Here is a 24,015-nt window from a genome sequence, read left to right as displayed (position 1 = left end):
TGGCATCAAGTAACACTCCTGGAATGTAGCTTCATATTTTTTATGCATTTTTTTGTCTGACTTCTGGATCATTATGGATGCAGGAATCATCTACAGTAGGTTCTAGCATTCTTGAGGGTCTCATAATTCAGGCTGGTCTTATATTGATAACATAGACAAGGATGAGTGTGAACTTTTGTTCCTCTTGTCCCCACTTTTTGAGTGCTAAGATTATGTGTGTCATCATGCCCAGTTTGCAGTGCATGCAAGGGAAGCATGGAAGGCTAGCCCACGGCTTCATTATTTTGATTGCTATTGATTGTGGACTATGCCACATGTATTGATTCAACTGTTAATGGATAATTGGTTTATTTTCACCAACCTTTCCCAATGTTGGGACCTGGATGTGCATGCTTTTAATTAAGAGGCAGAGGTGGGTCTCTCTTGAGTTTATGACTAGTTCCAGATCAGCCAGGGTTATAAAGTGAGTGTTCTAAAAAATAAAGATGGATTTTGTGGTCTGTGCAGTCACCAGGACCATGCTGTTGTGAGTGCACTTGAGGCTATAGCAGGTCTGTGCTGCCACTGAGGGCCATGGTCCTACTGTGGCTGGGGTCTATGTTTATGTCCATAGTCAGTGCTGACGTCTGTGGGCTGCACTGCCGCTAGGGCCATGGTAATAACTCTAGTGTGGGTGCCTCTGGGGGTCTTGTCTGTGTCTGTGGTCTTAGTGCATCAGCAGCCCACTGCAGCCTGCAGCCAGTAGCCCTGTCCATGGTCTGTCGCCAGAAACCAAGTGGAGGCTCAGGATCCATGCCCCTGCTGACTGTGAAGAACAAGGAGGCTACTTTTGCTGTGATGTTGATGACTGCAGACACACAGTTGACAGGGACATGGAAGGCTTCTGTGACCACCCCAAGCCCTATTACAAGAGAAAAACTAACAGTCTAGGCAGGAAGCCATCAGAGAGAACCCTTAAGAAAGAGTGCTGGGTACTAAAGTGTAGCTTTCTCAGGCTTCTGGAGCATGTGCAGGGAGGGGTGGACTCAGTTCTATTTAAAAAGCAGGCCACTGGGAGTTTGACCATGCTCCAGTGAGTATGTAGATAACAGAAACTGGATTTTTAAATTAAACAAAAGTTATTTTTATTTTTACTTTTTCGGGGGGGGGTCACAAGGGTGGGAGGGAAGACACGGAAGGACTGAGAAGTGAATGTGACTAATAGGAATGATGTGAAATGCCCAGAGAAACCAGAAAAAATATTTTAAAAAAGGTGAAAGTTACTTTATTAAAGCTAATGAATTTGTAGATCACATAGTGAAAATTTAGGCTGGAAGATTATTTTATAAAAAAAAACAAAACACAATGTTTTTAGTTCAACAGATATTTTTAAAATTATATACAACTTACCATATCTGTAAACTTACCATTTTGAAATAGGGGCAATTAAGGACGATGCCCAGCAAAATAAAAATATATATATTCACTTCCAACCCTAAGACAGATAAGAGGATGAATAGGAGAAAAATCCAGCCGTATAGCACACACCACAACCTGACGAGTCTTCTCTGAATCAGTGACCACCAAACAGGTATTGTAGAGTTATCCTTGTACACGTCCTTAGTGGTCTGCAATCTTACTCATGGGTGGAGTCCCCTCTTGAAGTTCTTAGTCTTAATAGCAAAAGAATTCAATAATGTACTCAAATGAGGCTCTAGCACAATTTTATTAGAGGTTAAAAGGAAAAAATCCAGGATAGGCAAGCTATAAAGCCCAGCAGCTGCCTCAAGAGTAGAGGATAATGATTAAAACACAAGAACAAATAACCAAACAAACCAACTAAACCAAGCGTACCATTTAAATTGGCATGATTAAGCTGGTATGGATGTCAAACACATTGTGGACAAGCAAGCCCCAAATGTTGGGGAAATCCCAAGTATTAAGGAAAGCATACTTAGAAAAGAGAAAGAAGAGTCAGCAGACTTAGGAAGTTGAATGGCTACGGCCAAGAATTCTACAGCACCAGGGGCAGGGATTCTGGAAAGATATACGTACCTTACTCCACCTGTATCTCTCTGTCATGTCTTAAGGTGAACCTGCCTTTCTAGGGGTGGGTCCTTGGCCAGGTGATTGACTGATCTGGTCCAACTGGATGGTTAGGGCTTCACCCAGGCCAGGGAGGATACTGTCTGGGGCACAAGTGTTTTTTTTTTTTTTTTTTTTTTTTTTTTTGGTTTTTTTTTTGGAGCTGGGGACCGAACCCAGGGCCTTGCGCCCTAGGTAAGCGCTCTACCACTGAGCTAAATCCCCAGCCACAAGTGTTTTCTTAATGGGCCTTTACTGCTTACTCTAACACCACTTCTAACTTTCTCTTCTGGCATCCCAGTCCTACAAACTGGCCCCAGCTTAACGGGCTTCCATGTTTCTATGTTGTTGAGCAGTTCTTTCACTTTTGCATTGCATTCATACATACAGTGTTCAAGCCGGTTGCTCAATTTAGAACCATGTTAAACCCCACCCAGTTCTCGCTCCCCTCTCACTGAGCTGTACTGCCTGCACCCCACACATCCTGAATCTTACCACTCCTGGCTTCTTATGCTGCCACCTTCACCTAAGCTACCATCTCTTTGCTCACTAGCAACAGCCTCTTAATTGGTTTGTCTTTTGAGTTGTTGTCCTTCTGCAGTAGAATTATCTTTTTAAAATACTAGTGCCTAAAGTGGTTCAGTGGCCACTGAACTTCATCCATACTAGTACTTGACTCCTTCAGTCTTTACCTCCTGTCCTTTTCCTAACTGGGCTCCACTACCAGGGCCTGGACCTCTTCTACTGGCTGTACTTTCAAACACAGGTTGGTGCTTAAACATACATTCCCAGTGTCTGGAATGATCTTCCTCACCGTCATCCATTCCACCCTCTGATGAACAATGCAATTTCTTGCATGGGATACCTACTCTAATTAAAGCATGTAGGGAGTTTTCTCTCAATCATCCTTATTCGGGAACCTCAGTATAATTCACACTTTTATTCTACCTTCCCCTTTATAGAATGAGCTCTATGAAGATGGCCAACATGCCTCATACAGTTCTCTACATACCATGCTAACTCCATATGGGTGCATAATATTAAAATTAACAAATGAAAGAGAGAAATCCTAAATTGCCTACTTCATATCTCACATCCCTACTCCCATCTCAACATAGCAGAATTTATTTTTTAGATAGGTTTTGACTTTGTATGCCTTGGTTGGCTGGAATTCTCTACGATCAGGTTGTCCTCAAACTCAGCAAATTCTTGCCTTTCCTTTGTGAAGGCTGAGATCACAAGAGTGTGCTACCAAGCCTGAGCCTGAAGAGTGTATTTAAAACTGTATCACCTCTGCTTCAGAGCTGACTGTGGAGATAGGATGTTGCTCAGTACAATAATCTCAGCATAGTAAACCAGTAAAGCTAATTCTCCATTTTAGAGTAAAATAGCTTACATCAGCCTACAGAACTCCTTAGGCTCTTAACTTCTGCTTTCCTCTCTAACCTCATCTCTTACTTGTCCCCCAAGCCACTGCACTCAGGAACTCTAACTCACTTCTGTTTTTCTTTGAGCAGGCTGAAGGCACCAAGCCTTGGGAGGTGGGCTTCACCATTCCTCACGGCACCAGGCACAGAAGATGTCCTCACAGTGAAATCGCCCTTTGAGATCTTTCAGCAGTTACTTCCTCTAGCAGGCCAGTCCTAGCCTCATCTTTAAAATCTGCATCTTCCTCCAGCACTTTTAATATTTCTTTTCACTATAGAACACTAGCTTGGTTAAGTGAGGCAGACCAGTATACCACCCATCTTCACTAATATATAGCTCCTTAGAAGTACATAACAGATTTTCAATAAATACTTATTAAGCCAGTTGATGTATGTAGAGTTTAAGGTAACTAAGTAAATTATTTTTGGGATACTATCTAACCCTAACTTGATTTCTTTTCTTTACAGTGGACTAGAGAACCTAGCATCAATACCTTTTAAAATGTTAATAAGCCACTGTTCCGGTGTTCCTAGTACACAGCTACTATCATGAAACTAATTTAGATACAGTTTCTAGGCGCATTCAATTCAATGTTTCCTAAATAATTTGTGACAGTGCTGCTGAGGCTACTGGGTTCAGTAAGATGCTGCCAGCCTCCAGAGCACCCTAGTTCAGATGGGACACAGATATAATTACATAAGTACATAACTGCAGAGAGAAGTCCAGGAAGGTAAAGCCTTACTTGGGGAAGGTAAGGGAAGCAGACAGAGGATAACACATAAGATTCATCTTAAGGATACATGGGGAGGTCAGGGGATGGGCATCCCAGGCCAAGCAAAACTCTGTTTTTGAGCAGTTAAAGGAGTTGAAGGACAAGCAGGGCAGGATGGTAAAAGCACAGAGTACCTGCTGCCTATGCAGCCACCATAAGCAATTTGGATTTTACTCACTCCAGAGGTAGACTCTGAAGTCTAAGTTTTATAAGCAAGGAACTGGCAGTGTTTTTACGAGGGGCAAAGAGAAAGCTGGAGACTAGGACTGACAAAAAGTTGAGTAGGAGACTGAGTACTTGAATTCAAGGATGCTGGTGAGAGAATAACCAAGAGGTACTCGTTTTATTCTATGAGATTAACCTAAGTCTTGAGCAAGGAGGAGAAATCCTAGGAGCAGCCGATAAAAACACTTGGAACCAAGACTAATGGGAGTTGGGTCCCTGGAAGCCCACAGGGTGGAAGGAAGAGAATCCACTCCCACAGGCCGTCCTCTGACCTACAACATGTGTGCTTGGTGCCCATTTGCCTAAAGTTATAGATGGTGTGAACTGCCTTGTGGGTGCTGGGAACCGAACCTGGGTCCTCTGCAAGAGCAACAAATGCTCTTTACCACTGAGTTAAGTCCTGGTTTTGTTTGTTTGATTGATCTCATTGATACCAGGGTTCCAGATTTAAGTAGCCAGCAAATGCATTAAACCACATACATGGTGACTCAGAAGGCAAGTCCATGTGTGCTGAAGTTAAAAGGGCTGGTAAAGGATGGTATGCGGGCTCAAGAGTCAAAGGTCTACAGTGATGTCGGGCACCCGCGCCCCAGACTCAAAACTGTAGGGTCAAGCAAGTAACGCTTCTCTCTAGCATGAAAAATCGCTGCAGCAGCTCGCAATTTCCAGCACAGACAGAACACAAAGGTAACGACGTTCCAAGCTGGAGAAATGGCTCAGCGGTTAAGAGCACTGACTGCTCTTCCAGAGGTCCTGAGTTCAATTCCCACCAACAGCATGGTGGCTCACAGCCATCTGCAGTGGGATCCGCTGCCCTCTTCTGGTGAGTCGGAAGACAGCGACAGTGTACTCACAAATATAAAATAAATTTTAAAAAATAAGTGCTTTTGATTCTCAGCTTAGAAGAAATGAAATGCACGTCTGTACTCGCTCTCTAAGTAGACGGCCATCTGGACTCTGAACGTGGAACACAGGTTTGTATAAATCACACCTCCGCAGCCGCCCTTTGTAAAAATTACATGTGACCAGGGACGAGCTTTCCCACTTTCCCTTTACGCTTCTGGGCCAACAGGCGGTTTAAATTAAATTAAGTTTACCACACTCACCAATACAAGACCCTACAAGAGAGACTCCCAAACAAACGCGCTTTCTTCCGGCCAAGGCGCAGAGGACCCACCCACTTCCGCACTGCTGACCACGCCCCCCAGGCTCGCCTCGCCCTAACCAATGGTCAGCTTCCCTGGGAACGTTACCTTCGGCTAATCAGAGCCTGCGAGCGAACTCCTCGCGAGAGGTGAGGTTGAAGCTGCCTCCGCCATCTTGAAGATGGGAGACGAGCGACAGCTGTTGTCTTTCTGCTAAAGCAAACACCACAACGGACCGGGTGGTCACCCCCCACGGTGAGGTAATCGTCCCCATAACTGCTAACCAAAGCCACCGAAAGCGGCGACCGTATCGAAGCCGAGCGCGGCGGCACCGACGGCCCCTTCACCTGCCTCCCGGGCAGAGGGGAAGTGTGGAGGGCCAGAAGGATGGTGCAGTCCTGTTCCGCCTACGGCTGCAAGAACCGGTACGATAAGGACAAGCCCGTCTCCTTCCACAAGTAGGTAACTGGCGTGCTCCGCGGCCGCGGCAGGGGCGCGCGAGCGGGTGGAGGCGGAGCCCGGCGCGTGGCCGCGCGAGACCTGGAGGAGGCGGGGCGGCCGGCGGGCTCCGGCGGCAGACGGCTGGCCGGCGGGGGCGGGGACCCATGGCTGCGCGTTCCCGGCGCGCGCCGCCTCCGTTGGCTGGGCTCTGCTGAGGCTGCGACCGCGCCTTTGCGCTCGTGGAGGGTTTCTGGCGTGCAAGCGATCGACGCCTGGAAGCCTCTCGCTGCCCTCCGGATTTCGTCCCAAGCCAAGCCGTGGAACTGTCCCATAGGGATAAACTGGAACTAGAAAAGCATAGGAGGGAGACCTGGCTTCTGACTTCGCTGCTGCTGTTAGGAGGGAAGCAGGACAGCCGAGTGTTGACATCTGACCAGGACTTTTAGACCTGGTTTCAAAGAACCAAGCTTTAAGGATCTGTGGGTTTTAGAGGTGACTCTTGGTATTGCCAAGATGAGCCCCAGTCTTTCAACACACGGTAGTAATGAAACGATGGCATACACTTTACTCAGATACCCTGGGAAAGGTTGATGGAGCTAATGTTAGCTTTCCCCCACAGCTGTCAGGCCTCGTTCTTGTGTGTGCAGCAAGCAAGAATCCAGGATGAAAAATACTCTCTTGAAAGAAGAAGGCAATAGAATTAACGTTACTGATGGTGATTATTAGCAATGCTAACGGTCCACAAAATGTGACATACTTTTAGACAGCTAAATTTGTTATTACAAGTTTTATGTTAAGTTTTGGAAGAATTCCTGACTGTATGCAGAGAATAGCTAAGAAATCAGACCCACTGGTAAATTATCCAAACTATCTATAGGGAAAACAATTCCAGAAACAAATTTCAAAATGTTCCCTCAGGGATTTGGGGAGCTAGTGTTTTTGTTTAAAAGTGTTTGTTAGAAAGTAAGAGTTGTATGCTGGTGTTTTCTCTGTGGGAAGAGGATAGAATATGTCCGATTACTACGACTTGATTGATTGAAATTTCATACGCCTTCAGAATGTCGGAACAGATCAGGAAATGGTGACAGGGATATGCATCCGACTTGCCACTTCCCTTCCCTATGCTTTATTGAGATGGCCCAGGAGTCTTCAAATATGCAGACTAGTTAAAAATGGCACACATCGGGGTTGGGGATTTAGCTCAGTGGTAGAGCGCTTGCCTAGCAAGTGCAAGGCTCTGGGTTCGGTTCCCAGCTCCGAAAAAAAAGAAAAAAGAAAAAAAAAATAAAAAATGGCACACATCAAACTACTGTTTCAACTGCTGGATGTTGAAACATAAAAACAAGAATGAGTCTTATTCCTTATGTAAGAACAGTAAATGGCAAAGATCTTGACAGTTCAGAGTTTGTGCTCTATGCCAGGAGATGAGATACTAAGATGTATAAGAAGCTACCACAGTGGTTGTACTTCTTTTCAGGAATATCTTTTTTTCAGCCTGTGTGCAGTAGCAGTGGAGAAAGCTGGCTGTGTAAAGAATAAATACTAGCAGGAAGATTGGTTAGGTCTTCATGAAGAAAATGATGATCAGGGTCCACATACCTTATGTAGTGGAATAGTAAAAATAAGTGGAAACATTCCTTTTCAGCCATTTCTGATTCCCCTAGCATCTCCCACCAAGTCTTTGTTATAGAAAAGCATAGTGGCAATAGATACAAGGATTCCCCATTCCATACACTGAATTAAGCCATAAAATAACGTCCTTACCATCTTTGTCACTTGCCCAATTCAGGGATGTAGTCTCTTTGTTGGATTGATTAAAAAGAGCTAGACGTCTATTTCAGGATGTAGACATATGTCCAAGTTTTGTTCTATAAGACACAAAATTTTTAGTAAAAATATGCGTAGAATTTGCACATATGATCAATTTTTTTCTTTTCTTTTTTTTGGAGCTGGGGACCGAACCCAGGGCCTTGCGCTTGCTAGGCAAGCGCTCTACCACTGAGCTAAATCCCCAACCCCACATACGATCTATTTTAACTGAACTGTTAAGTGTCTTCATTATGAAAAGGTAAAGCTCACTGAGTGAGAATAGTAACCGGAACTGATCTCCAATCAGATTCTCCTTAGTATGTTAAGATTTTCCTTAGTATGAGAATGGGGGAAGGGTATTATTTATTTTTTAAAGTAAAGTCAGAGAACTGAATTGTATCTTCTTAGGTTTCCTCTTACCCGTCCCAGTCTTTGTAAACAGTGGGAGGCAGCTGTTAGAAGGAAAAACTTCAAGCCCACTAAGTACAGCAGCATCTGTTCGGAGCACTTTACTCCAGACTGCTTTAAGAGAGAGTGCAACAACAAGCTACTGAAGGAGAACGCTGTGCCCACTATTTTTCTCTATATAGAGCCACATGAGAAGGTAATTTGGGTTCTTAAGTGCTGGATTTGTTTTTTTCCTTTCCCAGTCTTTTCTTTGTTTTCTTTCCTCCTCTGCATTCTCTTCCCCTCCCATTCCTTGTGTGAGACAAAGTCTTAAGCAGTCCAGGCTGGCTTTGAGCTTGTGTATAGCTAAGGCTGAATTGGAACTCCTGATCCTCCTGCCTCTACCTTCCAAATTCTATCATAAGCACTGGATTTGAGTGAATGCTGTTTTAATTTATGAAGCTAGTGTGTTCATGGGAAAATCAGGGAAGGGTTAAGAAAACCAGTGTGTTTGAAACCCATCATTTGGCAGTAACTACTGTTGGGGCTCAGTGGTTAAGAGTATGTATTGCTCTTCCAGAGGACGTAGATTTGACCCCTAACACTCACTTGAAGCTGCTCACAATTCCTTAACTCTAGTTGCAGGGAATCTCAGGTCTCCTCATACCCTCCCATCCCTCCCACGGCAGACACTCACAGAGACACACATATGTATGCCCATGATTAAAAAATAAATCTTTTTGTAAAGAAAAAAATAACTATTATTAACAATAATACACTTTTTAAGAAACAGATTTCTATGTATCTCACACTAAATAACTCGGTCTAGTTTTGTTTAAGTTAAAGCTAGTTCTGTTTTCATTTATGAGTTGATACGTTTTATTTTCATTCCTACTGACTATTTTCAAATGATTTTTCTTCTGTTTTGGCTGTTTAGTAGTTTAGTGTTTACTTATATCCAACTAAACCACTGTTTCACAAAGCCCACTCTAACCTCGAATAGAAAAGGTGAGTTAGGACTGAAAGTGCCCTGCATGGTGGCACAGACCTGCGGTCTGAGCGGGCAGAGAAGGAGCTCAGAGGACTGTCACAGTTCGAGGCAGGCCAACCTGGATTATACAGTAAGGACACCCCATCCCCTAAACACAAGAAAACCAACCCCAGACAAGCAAAAACCACCTCAAACTGACTCCAGGGACAGTTGTATTTTACTTGTAATTCTAATACTGGGAGGTCGAGGTTGGAGGAACTCAAGTGTAGGCCCAGCCTAGGCTGCAAACCAAGACCCTGTTGTTTAAAATCTACAAGTAAGCCAAACCCTAATGCCGACATTTTTAGTCCTGGAAGATGTGGTTTTAGTCCTTGAGAGCTCTGCATTCCACGCCAGTACTGCAACCACCAAGATATTGTGTTTTCTCCTTTTGGAATTTTTGGGTACCATGGAATGACAAAAAATGTCTAATGTTGAAACTACAGATATTTTTTTAGTTACTAAACTCACAACTGCCTGTACGTTGCTCTTTTAGAAGGAAGAACTGGAACCCCAAGAGCAGCTTCCCTCTCCTTCACCCCCCACTTCCCAGGTTGACGCCGCTGTTGGGTTGCTAATGCCTCCTCTCCAGACCCCTGATAACCTCTCAGTTTTCTGTGACCACAACTACACTGTGGAGGACACAATGCACCAGAGGAAGAGGATCCTTCACCTGGAGCAGCAGGTTGAAAAGCTCAGGAAGAAGCTCAAGACCGCCCAGCAGCGGTGCCGGCGGCAGGAGAGACAGCTGGAGAAGCTCAAGGAAGTCGTACACTTCCAGAGAGAGAAAGACGACGCCTCGGAGAGGGGCTATGTGATTCTACCAAATGACTACTTCGAAATTGTTGAAGTGCCAGCATGAAAGATGAGGTGTATAGTGGACAAGACTGTGTACCTTCTTTTAGCCTACATACAGGAGTTCATTTGAAAAAGATAACAATTACTTGTATTAAAAAACAATATTTTTTTAAAATAAATTAGATATATACTGTATAATTGTAATTTTTTGTTTGTAATTTCAGAGTTTCTACATTTTAACAAAATATTTAAGAAAATCCTTAAACCACCAACATAATGTTGTATATTGGTTTCAAGATGGTGGACTGTTTTTCATTTGAGTATTTATAGAAATAATGTAAAAATAAAAAGTAGAGAGGGTAAGGGTGTGGTAAAAATGATTTAAGTTTAAAAATTAATGCCGTTTATTGAGATAACTTATGATTAAATCAGAAGTCTAAGTGAGAGCATAGGACATAGCCTTTCAGAATATAGAGATGTACACACACACATTCTGTATTTATAGCCAGAGCTTCATTTATTTTTCTCAATCACTTATCAAAAACGAACTGTCAAGCCAATATTTGAGGAAATTATTTTGCTGTCTTCAGAAAAACCATTCCATAGTTAATAATTTCATAAAGAGTAGAGTCTTAGGAGTAGGTCCTTTGTGTCCCTAGCTTTATGAATTGGAAGAGTGCCTTGGGGAATGGCAGGCCTCAAAGTGAGCTGTTGGCATTGGTGAGGTGAAAACTGGGGGCTGGCTGGAGAGATGTGTCAGTGGGCAAGGTGCACACAAGCCTGCTCCCTGAGTTTAGCCCCTGGGACCCCATAAAGGAAGGAGAGAACCTCTCCACGGAGTTTCTGTCAGGCCTCCACGTGTGCTGTGACAACTTTCTAAAGAAATAAAATTGGGATCTGGTCTTGATCAGCCCCAGGCTGAAGGCATCTGATTCCACAGCTGAAGTTCAATCTGCATTCAGACCTCTGACAAAGTATTTTAGTAGAGTTTGTTTTATATTATAATACGATACTTTGGCCCTTAAGTATTTGATAGATTTGCCCTTAACTGTTTGACTTTGGTCAAGACATTGCATAGAAAGTATTCTTTTCACTCAGAAGTTAGAAATGACATCCAATTTACTTCATGTGGCCTATGTTCAAAAGTAACGTGTCGTGTTTCTGTCACCGTTGAGACGTAAATATTGCAGCTTCTGTTCGCACTGTGGCTTGTGTTCTGACTGTGAGAAAGCTTACATATATTTGAAACGAAAATGTGTCCTGAGTAAACAAGTGCTAATAAAAAAAGAATCCTCTAGGCTTAGGAGAACTGTATTTTATACTTCAGAATACACTGTAGTCGAAGAATAGCAGACCTTTCAAGACAGTATTAAAGCTATGTTATTCCAGTATCTGTGGATCCGCTTTTTTCTTTCTGAGTTACTACTATGCTGAGAACAGTTAGCACTTTTTTGTTGCTGGTTTGTTCTCCTCTGTGTAGCCTTGGCTGTCCTGCAATCTGCTCTGTAGATCAGACTCAGAGAGGTCCGCTCGCCTCTGCCTCCTAAGTGCCACCTGGCAGCACTTTTAATCCATGGGAATTTGATTGTTTTATAAACACCTCTCATTTTGGTGCTGAGGATTGAACATGCCCAAGAGCAGGCTACCCCCAAGCTAGACCCCCAAGCTTTTTTTTTTTTTTTTTAAATTTGTCTTTTTGTTTTGTTTTTTGAGACAGAGTCTCACAGCGTGGCTCTGGCTACCCTGGAACTTACTATGCAGACCATGCTGGCCTCAAACCCACAGAGGCTACCACCTCTGCCTCTGCAGAGCTGGGATTTAAGGTGTACACCGCCTTAAATTATTATTTAATTATTAAAATATTAATTATTAAGATATTTATTCTATGTGGCTGGAGAGGTGGCTCAGTGGTTAAGAAACTTAAAATTCCTTTTGAAGCCCTGAGTTTGGTTCACATGACAGCTCAAAGCCTCCTACAACTCTGGTTTCTGGCCTCAGACCAGGTTGCTCTCAAACACAGAAGTTGTGTCCATCCGGTGTCCCCCCCCCATTCCTCCTAAATGTTGGGATTAGAGGCATTTGCATCTCCATGTTAACCCAAGCCCCTTTGTTTTTCAGACACTATTTTGTACTCCTGGTTGCCTCTGGATTATGTACCACTGCACTGTCAATGAGCTCCTAGCAACCCTGTCTCAGCCTCCCAAATGCTGGGGTTACAAGTGTGTTTCACTGTGCTCCATATAGATCGGTATCTTAAAGATGCAAAATGATTGGATCACTCACAGTTGGTTAACTTGGTTTAGATCAACTAGGGAATGGGAGCATCTTCACTGGGCACTTGTGAAAACCAACTTTGTGCTCAACAAAAGAAACAGCCCTTACAACAAGGGAATAAAAGATGTATTTTGTGCCGAATTTAAACTTGGATGGCTGGCCCAGGAACGTAGAATTAGATCTCTCCAAATACTAGGAGGTAGAATTTTCCGAAGCTTTGTAGCAACAGAACAAAGAAAGCCATCAATCAAGATACTTTTCTTTTTTAAAGGTACATGGTCCCATCAGGTAGGTGGGTTAGAACAAAAACTGAGAACTTGGCCGTGGGCCTTAGGTGATGTCTGACAACACTTAAGACTTTTGATGGTGGAAAAGTAAGATTTTTGTTAGTATATTGCAAATGGATTTTTATGTTAGGATATTACATTTGGCGTTCAGTCACAATGTTCTGGGCAGAGTGGGAGCAAAGAATGGCTAATAAGGTACAATAAGCCAAGATAAATTGTCACCAGGCTCTGGACATACAACCTCTCAATCTCTCTCTACATCACTGCACCAAGCAGCCTTGCAGACATAGCTGCTTTCTAGGAATTCTGGTTCACATGAAAAGATTCAAAGTTACCAACTCTTATCTTTTGAAACAGACTTGGAAAGTATGTGGGCAAATGCATTGCAAAGTGTGCTTCCAACCTAATTTCTGTTTGTAAGTGTGGTCCGGATCCAAGAACCAAAGTTAGGTTATAAATGTGGTAACCATAACCACTTACTTGCTGTCAGCACGTCATTGAGCCTGGAGTTACTTTCTGCGCATGCGCGAAGGAGTTCTCATTTGGAAAGAACTGAGCAAGCTGTTTGTATTTCTGTAATTTGTCATAGGATGAGGAATTCGAGACGCAGGTGCTTGTTGCTGAATTTGAGCCGTGTCATTTGCTGAATGTTTTAAAAGTCATTTTATCCACGATATTCCTTATTGCACGTGGGTGATGATAAGTTTGGGGTCCCAACAAGCCAGGCTCTGCCACTCATTGCCAATAAGCCAATTAAAGGAGCTAAATTAAGAGTGAAAACCAGAAAACAATTTATTCAATGTGACCACATTGAGAAGAGGGGAAAAGATCCATTCATTTCCCCACGTCTGTCCCTAGAGTCCTGATCCTGACTTGAGTGGGATTGAACACGCAGAAGGTCATTACTCCAGTCTGGTACTTTAACTACTGTGTAATATTTAAAAAAAGCTTGAGGAAGAACAGAATACTTCCAAATAAGCCTTGATAAGACATAGTTTTGTTTTTTGTTTTTTGTTTTTTTTGTTTTTTTCAGAGCTGAGGACCGAACCCAGGGCCTTGCGCTTGCTAGGCAAGCGCTCTACCACTGAGCTAAATCCCCAACCCCCATAGTTTTGTTTTTTTAAGCCAGCACTTGTAATTATTACGGAGACGAGCTAACCAATAGCCATTGAGTTAAGCAAAGCTTTGACGTCAATTGAACTGTGACCTCCATGACTGTAACATATACATCATCTCTAAATCTCATTTTTTTCATTTCTTAAATTACTTATCCAGATCTTCATAACTTGAATAAGCTTTCTATTTTTTTAAATTATGGAGACATTCATTCATCTCCATCCCTGAGTTCTGATTTACTAAAACGATTCCTGTCTTTAAGTCCCTATAATACGTCTCTTTATTTGCTGGTTTTCTTTCTTAATACTACGAGACATAGCATTAACATACATTTTTCCATCTGTTGTGAGAATTCTCTCCCCGAAGCCAAGAGAAAATAAGTCCTATTTCCTCTTCATGGTGTCCCAATGGCAAACCAAAGTTCACTGTCATTTAAGGCCACCCTGGAGGACTAAGGAGTGCATTAAGCTGCTTTGTAGAGCGGGGGTGGGGGTGGGGTGGGGGGGGGGGGATGAAGGGGTTCCCACAGAAGTGTGAGTGAGCTGAGAGCAGTCGTCTAGAAAGTTATCACCTGCATGAGTGGTGGCTTCCCCCAAAGGCGGTGCTAGTCTTCCCTGCCTAACACGCCCCTGGCCCCTCCCAATTATAATTGCATAAAACTGGCTGGAAGGAGGAGCTAGATACGAAGCTGGGAGTCCAACAACCGTGCCCACTCCCTCTTTTTAAAAGGGTTGATCAACAGTCAAGCCCAGCTTTGATGATCTTTTATAAGCAAACGACTAGCTAGTCTTATGAAGATGCGTTGTAGAATTTCTTTTTATCCCAATCTGGAGTCTTTAACCCATCTTTGACCATTCAGTTCCTGGATAAAAGTCACACAACTTTTATCCCGAGTTATTACATACTGACAGTTACTTGCTGTCAGCTACTCACCAACAGTTATTGCTTACCATCTGGGCTGCTCTTAACTCCAACTAGCCAGCCCTCAGGACCTGCTTTCCTGACTCACCTAACTCTTGGCAACTTCTTTCTCCTCCTCACCTTCTCTCCCTCCCATGGTTCCCCTTTCACCCTAAGCCCAGGAATCCCAACCCCCACCTGTTTCTCTTCTGCCCAGCTATTAGCTGCCAGCAGCTATACCAATCAGAAATAGCTTGGGGGACGAGGTCACATACAAAGGTCACTTGGGACTCCTTGTTTTTTCGGGCCGCACTTAGCATTACAATGCACAGCAAGACCAAACCTCAACAAAGGTGGCTTTTGTTTGGCTTAGAGGACATTACTGTGCATATCAAAAAGTTGAATTTGTGATGACTTTAATAAAAGGAAGCTGAATCCAAACAACAAACTTAGGATACCTTAATGAATTTATATTATGACTTTAATAAAAGGAAGCTGAATCCAAACAACAAACTTAGGATACCTTAATGAATTTATATTACCTGTGTACATATTGTTAAACTATGGGCTTTATATGTGCTTGGGTAAACCATATAGAAAACGAAGACGCTCTCCACATAGCACATACAGTCATTTACCATAACTGCTTTGGGTTTCAAATGAGTATTTGGGGCAAATTCATAGGTGAAACAGACATCAAGTTGATGTTTACGACACCCAGCAAAAGTCAACAAGAGAGCCCTGTTAAACCCGATGCTGAAGTTAACAGGGAGATTTAAAAGAGAGAATTCTCTCTGTTATCTCCATAAAAGAGCATCCCAGTGGGTATTTCTACTATGGACATCTTTATATCGGGGGATAAATAACGGTACACACAAAAGGTATTGTTCCTTTATATAACTGAGCTCGCGGGACATTGGACAAGAGACTTGTTCAGTCCAGTGACAGCTGACTGGACCCAGAGCACCTGTCTTCCTTGTACCCTGTATAGATTTGTTCAGATGATTATTATCACCCGTTGGGCCGTGCGTTTGAAACAGACAAGGGACAAACAAGGGACAGAACACGTGTGCATATATTAGAGTTGTTTTTTTTTTTTCTTTTTTTTCGGAGCTGGGGACCGAACCCAGGGCCTAGCGCTTGCCTAGCAAGCGCGCTACCACTGAGCTAAATCCCCAACCCCGTATGTTAGAGTATTATACATGACAACAACACTTTGTTTTAAAGGGTCACTCTCTGGTATCTTTAAACTTTATCATGGGTGAGTGAACTCAACATCTATGATTGCGTGGAATCAAGCTAGAGGAAATACCTGCCTTTGCAAATGTCTAACCTAAAACTCTCCCTAAAAACCTCCTTGGGTTGACTAACTGCTGGGCTCAGCAAAGCAAAGACCCGGATGTTTTCATTTATGGTCTTCTGCTGCCCTCTGCTGGCTGGTGCTGGGAATACCCAGGAATCCGGTGGCGTATAAAGCGCAGAAAAAGGGAAGCATTTGCTGGAATCCTACTGTACGCCTTCTCCAGGCGTGTGCCCATGTGTGGAATCTCCCCTTCTCCACACATGAGCACATGGTTTTAATTAAATGACACAGAAGATTTTACACTGCGGCATATTGTGACTACACTGAAACTTGTTTATAATAAGTAAAGAAAATACAAATAAAAGAAAAACATACTTGTAACAGCTCTCACGTGGTCAAAAATGGGATTTCCTATGACCTAAGAGTATGAGAATTCAGGAGGAAAAAAAACCCCTCCATTTTTAAAAATTTGAACCCTAAACTAATCAGGATTCTTCTTACATAATTTTCTATAAAAGCAGCTTAGTACTGCAATTCAAGATAACTAGTTGCACATTAGAAACTATATCTAAGTTAAATGGTGCAGGAGATATAAATAGAAATGACACAGGTCTCAAAACTAGAGTGCCAGATAGGTAGACTCCACAAAGCATAATGACAATGTAATGCTTTTTTCCTTGAATAATTCTAATTATCCTTGTACATGAGCGGATACATGGATGTTGGCTTTATTACCACTCTTCATACTCATTGCAAGCATCTTAATGAGTCCGTGTGTGCTCCTTCACATTGGAGTTTCAAAAGGGACACCTCATAGCCTTGGCAAAAGCTCCGAGCTCTGAGACTGGACAGGCACAAGAGTTGATCAGGATACACGCGCCTCATAGGCAAATGCACTTCCTCTAAAGGTGAGAACAAAACCGAATTCATACGCTTGGGATGCTTGTGAACGTTGGGCTTACATATGAGGGAAACCTAAGGCAACAAGTGCTGGGGGTGGCACCAGATGAGGATAGCATCCCGAAAAAAGTTACCATGAAGAAACAATGTATGTGCATTGTATATGACAAAGAACAGACCACACAATGTATTCACCACTTGGAGACAGTGTTTTCTTTTTTGACCATTAGACAGTTCCCCAAGTTCCGTTTTCTTCCATTGCTCTAATAAAGTTATCTTGGAATTTTTAGTTCAGAGAGCAATCCATTATGGGTGATAGATATATTTATTTGAAAATTTGAGCCATATTTTCATAATTTGTTTTATGTACATTGGTGTTTTGCCTGCGTGTGTTTCTGTGTGGATGTTGGATATATAGTTACAGGCAGTCATGATCTGCAGCTATGGGTTATGGGCAATGGAACGCAGATCCTCTGGAAGAGCAGCCGGTGCTCTTAACCATTGAGCTATCTTTCTAGACCCAATATCTTATAATGTTCTGTAATTTATATTTCCTCAAAAATGATATTTCAATGTTTCATGATTGATTCATTTTATTTTTAAAAGAATTTAACATTTTTGTGTTTTTCTTTTTTATTGAAAATAATTTTTTCATACAATATATTCTGATCACAGTTTTCACCTCCCTCAACACCTCCCAGATTGTCTCTCTTTGAAAAAATAAAACGAACAAGAATTTTAAAACAAGCACAAGGAGTTCGTCCCCAGCCCCCAAAAAAAAAAAAAAAAAAAAAAAAAAAAAAAAAAAAACAAGCACAAGAAACATACATATACATGATTAATTTAATGTGTCTATCGTATATAATACCACACAGGATATGTCCAATGGATAGTTTATGGCAACATATTCCCATTTGAAAATTTCCAACACTCAACAATAGGAACAGGCGCCGAGTGTCAATTTTACAGGAATTAAGCATGAATTATTGATGTAGAGAATAACGTGTTATAATTTGTGTTTGATTTTCAAAACCACCAAGGGATAATTAAGCACCATGTTTAAAAACCTTTTGTCCTAAAGTACCACTCAAGAGAAAAGATTGACAGAAAACGTGCTTTCAAATGGAGTACAAAGTTAGCACTCAGGCAACTCCCCCTCAAATCAAGAACGACCTCACTGCCAGTGACATACCAAAGCCCTGGAATTGCAGCCCAATCGTTAGAGCCTAGAGGTAACTATCATTTCTGACAATATATCTTATAGTACTTGGTTTGCCCTATATATATTAGGATAACTTAAATTTTTGCCATTTCTAAACCTATGTAAGTAGAATATGAATGTGTTCACTTCAGGATTACCTTTTTTTTATATGCTTCTTTATTTTTTTTAATTTTTATTTATCTAATGTATATTACAGATGGTTGTGAGCCACCATGTGGTTGCTGGGATTTGAACTCAGAACCTCTGGAAGAGCAATCAGTGCTCTTAACCACTGAGCCATCTCTCCAACCCCAGGATTACTTTTTAAGAGTTCGCTCTTGGATAATGCCGTGGTTTCTCTCGTTGCTCTGTGCTACAATACTCCATTCTTTTTTTTTTTTTTTTTCCAGAGCTGGGGACCGAACCCAGGGCCTTGCGCTTGCTAGGCAAGCGCTCTACCACTGAGCTAAATCCCCAACCCCGGTACAATACTCCATTCTAAGAATAGACTTCAATTTTCTCAGTACATTCTAGTGCTGGTGTCAATTAAAGTAATATTTTGGCGATTTTGGAGAAAAAAAGAAAAGCTAGTAGTTCCAAATGGTTCTACCAGTCTGTCCTTCCACCAGACCCAGAACCGCTGCCGTTTTGTGCCCTTACTGACACTTTGTAATAATGTAACTTCAAAGTAACAGCCTTTGTAATTTTAGCTCTTCTTGTGGGTAGTACCTTATGGTATGTTATGGTTTTAATACAATTTTAACTCTTACTACTAAACATCTTTTCATGTTCAGAACCCATTTGGATTCCCTGATAGGAAATGGTGATAGTCTTGCCCGTTACTTCCCTGAATTGTTAGTCTTTCTCTTATTCATGGAAGGCAATACGTAATGTGAAACTCTGCCAGCTGTTTAAACGGTTCCATTGTTTAACGCGGGAGAAATCTATTCAAGATTTCATGCTGGTTCTTGTCACATTTACCTACTGATTGGATCCTTTCTTTGCTTATTTATTTCTTGCACCTTTGATCTTTCTTCCCAACTGTGAGCATTCTGTCTAAGCTCCGCCCCACAGTTACCTGGCAACAGCCAGGTGTGCCTGACTCACTATAAAAGGGGCTGCTTGCCCCGTCCGCTGCTCTCTCTCTTGCTTTTGTTCTTCCCTTCTTGCTCCTGCTCTCTCCTCTCATCCCTTCTCCCCTCTCTCCCCATTCCATTCCCTCCTCTCCCCGTGCTCATCGCCGGCTTCTACTTCTTCTCTCCTCTCCTCTCCTCTCCTCTCCTCTCCTCTCCTCTCCTCTCCTCCTCTCCTCTCCTCCTCTCCTCCCTCCCCTCCCTCCTCTCCCTCCCCTCCCTCCTCCCCCTCCTCCCCTCCTCTCCCTCCTCCCCTCCTCTCCCTCCTCCCCTCCTCTCCCTCCTCTCCCTCCTCTCCTCTCCTCCTCTCCTCTCCTCTCTCCTCTCCTCTCTTCCTCTCCTCTCTCCCTCCTTTCCTCTCCTTCCCTCCCCTTCTCTCCCCTCCCCCCTTCTGCCTTTCTCCACTTCTATTACCCTCTCAACTCGCCTCTCCATGCCCCAAATAAACTCTATTCTATACTACACCATCTTCATTGTCCTCTTGTGGCTAGTCCCTCAGGGGAAAGGGATGTCTCAGCATGGGCATCCTTGCCACACATCCACCAAAACATATCCCCCCCACTCTTTATCTTTTCATAAACACAACATTTGGTGCCGTGAACACAACACCAACGAATGCCAAAAGACTAAACGTTTTTCCTTAAATGCAGATCTGCCAGTCAGCAAACTGCTTATTGTCCTTTATTGTAGGTTTTACCTTCCCTTAATTCTTGAAAAAGAACTGCTTGGTCACAGACTTACAGGCTGATGGTAATATGTAAGAACCAAGAAGCTATTAATTACTCCATTCCTTTCTGATTTTGTTTTTATTATTAAGGATAGAGTAGCATTATTTTTTTTGAAGAGCTGTCTTACAGAGAAATCAATGACAAACCAACCATGAAACTTTTTCCTTGGTGGCTACTTTCACTATGTATGTACTATGTATGCCTATGGGGGAAGAGCAGACATCAGCGGTTGTGGAGAGCTCTTGGGGCTGCTTCTAGAGTTTGGCAAGAATTTGACATTGGGCTAGGACACGGAAGTAGGCTCAAGATACAGCTGAGGAAAGTGTTCTGTGGCCGAGTTAAGACTGAATACAGTAATCCTGGAACCTTTGTGTACGCCTTCTTTGGTCCTTAACTGCTCTGTTTATGCCTTGTTTGTTCCTTGACTACTTTACCTTTGACCTAGAACTGACCCTACTCTTTGCATGAACCGAGAAGGATATAAAAGCAGACTGGGGAAAAAAAACAAAACAAAAACAAAACCTGTTTCAGCATTTTGCTGGGGTCATATTATAATGTCTAATTTTCCTTTTTCTTTTTTCTTTAATCCTTGCTCCTTCTCTCGAGACACTGTTGACTGACTAAGCTGGCTTGGTCAAGTGGTCTTACCCAGCGCTGGACCTTGTATGTTACAATCCTGACTTGGTAGGCAGGATTTTCTCATTGGTGCAATAGTGTCAGTAACTGATTTCTGATTGGATCTGAGACCTGCACAACAGGAGAAAGTTTTGTGCCTGGTACTGTAAGGTTGCTGGGAAGTCATAGTCCCTAAAGTAGAACCCGGTATTGTTAGTTTTATTCATCTATCTTGTGGTCAAATCACCTTCTAAGTATTTATATTGGTAACCGCAGACCTAGGCTGCTCTCCGCCTTGGCCAGAGACATTTCTGTTTTGCAGTGATATACACAATGTTCAAAATACTGTCAGAGACTGAATGTTTGGTCACAAATGGCACATCTTTACCAACACCTTCTACTCCCAACTAAGACTTGGAGAACATCAATGAGGAGGAGGTGGAAATAATGTAAGAGTTGGTGATGGGGGTAGGTGTGGTTAAATACTGTCTTCCGGACGTGGCTATTACATCCATGAAACCATAAAATTCATAACCGCACCAAGCAGATGTGGCTACCTCTGTAAGAACAAGCCAGCCAAAATGCTGGCACAAACTGGGGAGCTGCTCTCCTGGCCCGTTCCTTACTGAGACACTCTTGGCAGTTGATAGCTGCTAGGGGAGGGAGAATCACTCCTTTCTGAGGGTACGGTTTTTGAGGTATGGTAGGTTTCCTGAGCTCCACTGCATGGCCTCACACCCATGCACATAATGCAGCACTTGACAGCTTATTTAAAAAGAAAGGGAGACAGAAAGGAAGAAATAAATGAAAAAATAAAGGGATGTGAGGGAGGGGGAAATACAGAGTGACATGTGGCTTGGATATGATCATATTTCATTTTGCAAATGTACAAAATTTAAAATATGAAAATTGTCTGAACAGGACATTTGTTCTCCTTGATATGAAAGGGTGCATATATTTATATGTATGTTTGCATTCCATTAACTAATTGTATTTAGGATTTAGAAATCTTCCCTAATGTCTGGATTTTGATGTCTTTTACTAATCCTGGAGGATTCTCAGTTATTTTTTTTTTTCAAACACGGGTGTCTTGGGTACAACAGTTGCTGTGTTTTTCTGTTTCATCAGTGTTTTTTTTTTTTTCTTTTTTTTTTTTCAGAGCTGGGGACCGAACCCAGGGCCTTGTGCTTGCTAGGCAAGCGCTCTACCACTGAGCTAAATCCCCAACCCCTCATCAGTGCTTTCTATATTTTCTTCAGAAAGACTCCTTTCATTGATCCAGTTTTTAATCTCTGTGCGGCATTCAGGACAATTCGTTTTGATCTAGCTCCTAGGTTCCTAATTCTCATTTTAACCCACCGTTGAGTCAACCTCCAAACCCATCAACAGGGTCTTTAACTTCCGTTACTATGTAATTCTAGAATTTCATTCTGTTCTTCCCCCATCCCATGTTTTCATAACGCCTCGCTTTTTCACCTCTGTTTTCATTGCTTCTTTTTCTGCTGTGTAGGACAGACAGACACATCCTAGTTTTCTTTGGCTACTTGTTATCTTAGATTTTGTTTTGATTCTTGTATTATAAAGTCACTAGTAGAAATGATTACTGATCTAGGAAGATGTTACCTTCACCCATATTCTCTTTTTTTTTTTTTTTTTTTTTTTTTTCGAGCTGGGGACTGAACCTAGGGCCTTGTGCTTGCTAGGCAAGCGCTCTACCACTGAGCTAAATCCCCAACCCTCCATATTCTCATCTTGCATCTTTCCATATATCCGTGGAGTGTTTATTAATACAACACGACACTCTAATTTCGTTCAAGACTTGACGTTCTCTACTATCAGATGTCAAACCCGGGATGATCGATGACAGTCGATTCAATTTTACCCCTCTTCAGTGCTCACGAAGCTTTGTTATGTTAGCTCGTGCACTGCCTCAGTCAGCATCCCCTTCCTCAGGGGCTTCGCAGAAAACTGCACTACGAAGTCTCTCTTGCCGCGTGGGATCATCACATTTTAGCTCTGTTTGGGTAAACGTAACTCTTAAGATATGGATTTCCATTAGATTCGGACCTGACAATTCTTTATTGGTTATACCCCTGATGATTTATTAGGAGATTTCAAAATGTCAGCCAGCTTCGTGACTCAGTTATTATCCCCCCAAACCAAAGTCTTCAGCACGACTAATAATTTATGTATGCAATCACGTACAAGGTTCTTCCCTAGTCCACGTGTGCTGGTGATCATGCGCCATGATGGATGTAGAAGGGGGAAGGCTTCGGTTGTTTGGTTTTGAAAGAGGCGGAGAGAAAGCAAGGGTGGTATGGGCAGCGAGATGGAGAGGATTTGGTAAGATTTGGAGGGTGAAAATGTAGGATCAAAAAGCACTATATTAAACCGCTTCTCAATACAGGAACATGAGTACAAGAGATCACCTGCTAAGACACAGCCAAGATCAGGGCTCCTCTTTAATGTTTTTGTTTTTCCGGTACTGAGGTGGGCACGCAAGTTGGAAGGACCGGTACTCATTGAAACTCACCGGAGTTCCGCGAGAACTGCAGTTTTCACTTCCGGGGATGATGTCATCAGTAGTCTGACCACATCCGACTTGGCCTCACCTTTTGAGGTCCTCTGGGGCAATATGCTCCTCCAGATTACTATCTGGATTTACTGGGTAAATCTGGTGCTTTTGAAGTTGTTTTTAAGATCACTTGATGGTGAGTTTTCTCATATTGCCACAATGAGAACCAAGATGTCAGCACACGAATGTTTGGGGGGGGGTGTGTGTATAGATTTTCACCATATTTAAAACGCTTTACTTAGTTTCATTTTTTCTCCCAAAATTTTTCATTTTTTTTCTGAAACTCTAAGAAAAATTCAAGCATGGAAAGAGTCTCTTCCCATGTAATTTCCTACATATGTGATCCTCAGTCCCCTTTCTCGTGGGCTTTGCAGAAAACTACACTGTGGAGTCTTTCTGGATGCATGGGAGCATCGCATTTTAGCTCCGTGTAGGGACAAGGCATAACTCTTGAGAACTCACATATCACTACTGCCTGTAGGATCTGCCACTGTATGTTTGATTCTAAAATGTACTGTTGTTAACGTGGGTCTCGGCATCCTCTAAATACATGGGTTTCTCTTGAGGCAATAGATAAGGCTGACTAAATAGGAGAAAAGTATCCTTACAGGAGGTGTGGATAAGAAAAAACCCACAAAAAAATATACTAAGAAAAACAAGCTCACTGCACATGTCACTACACAATATGATATTTAATGTGACTTCATGCCTTCCATATATACACCCATGAAACACCACACACCAACTTGTTTATTTCTGTGTTTTTCAAGACAGAGTCTCATGTCGTTCTGGCTGTCTTTGATCTCACTATATAGACCAGGCTGGCCTTGAACATAGATCCATCTGCCTCTGCCTCCTGTGTGCTGGGATCAAAGGCATGCACC

General features: G+C 42.5%; 1 protein-coding gene across 1 annotated transcript; it reads left to right on the top strand.

Moving 5' to 3' along the window:
* Positions 1 to 5,750: 5,750 nt before the first annotated feature.
* Positions 5,751 to 11,490, top strand: Thap1 (THAP domain containing 1). The gene is made up of 3 exons (XM_032918442.1): positions 5,751 to 6,092; positions 8,293 to 8,488; positions 9,798 to 11,490. Exons 1-3 carry the CDS (start codon positions 6,022 to 6,024, stop codon positions 10,161 to 10,163), a joined length of 633 nt encoding a protein of 210 aa, XP_032774333.1. The 5' UTR covers positions 5,751 to 6,021; the 3' UTR covers positions 10,164 to 11,490.
* Positions 11,491 to 24,015: the final 12,525 nt, after the last annotated feature.

The sequence above is a fragment of the Rattus rattus genome, chromosome 13 (assembly GCF_011064425.1).
Source record: "Rattus rattus isolate New Zealand chromosome 13, Rrattus_CSIRO_v1, whole genome shotgun sequence".
Taxonomy (NCBI): domain Eukaryota; kingdom Metazoa; phylum Chordata; class Mammalia; order Rodentia; family Muridae; genus Rattus; species Rattus rattus.
The sequence above is the reverse complement of the archived record's forward strand: the minus strand, read 5'-3'. Positions and strand labels throughout refer to the sequence as shown.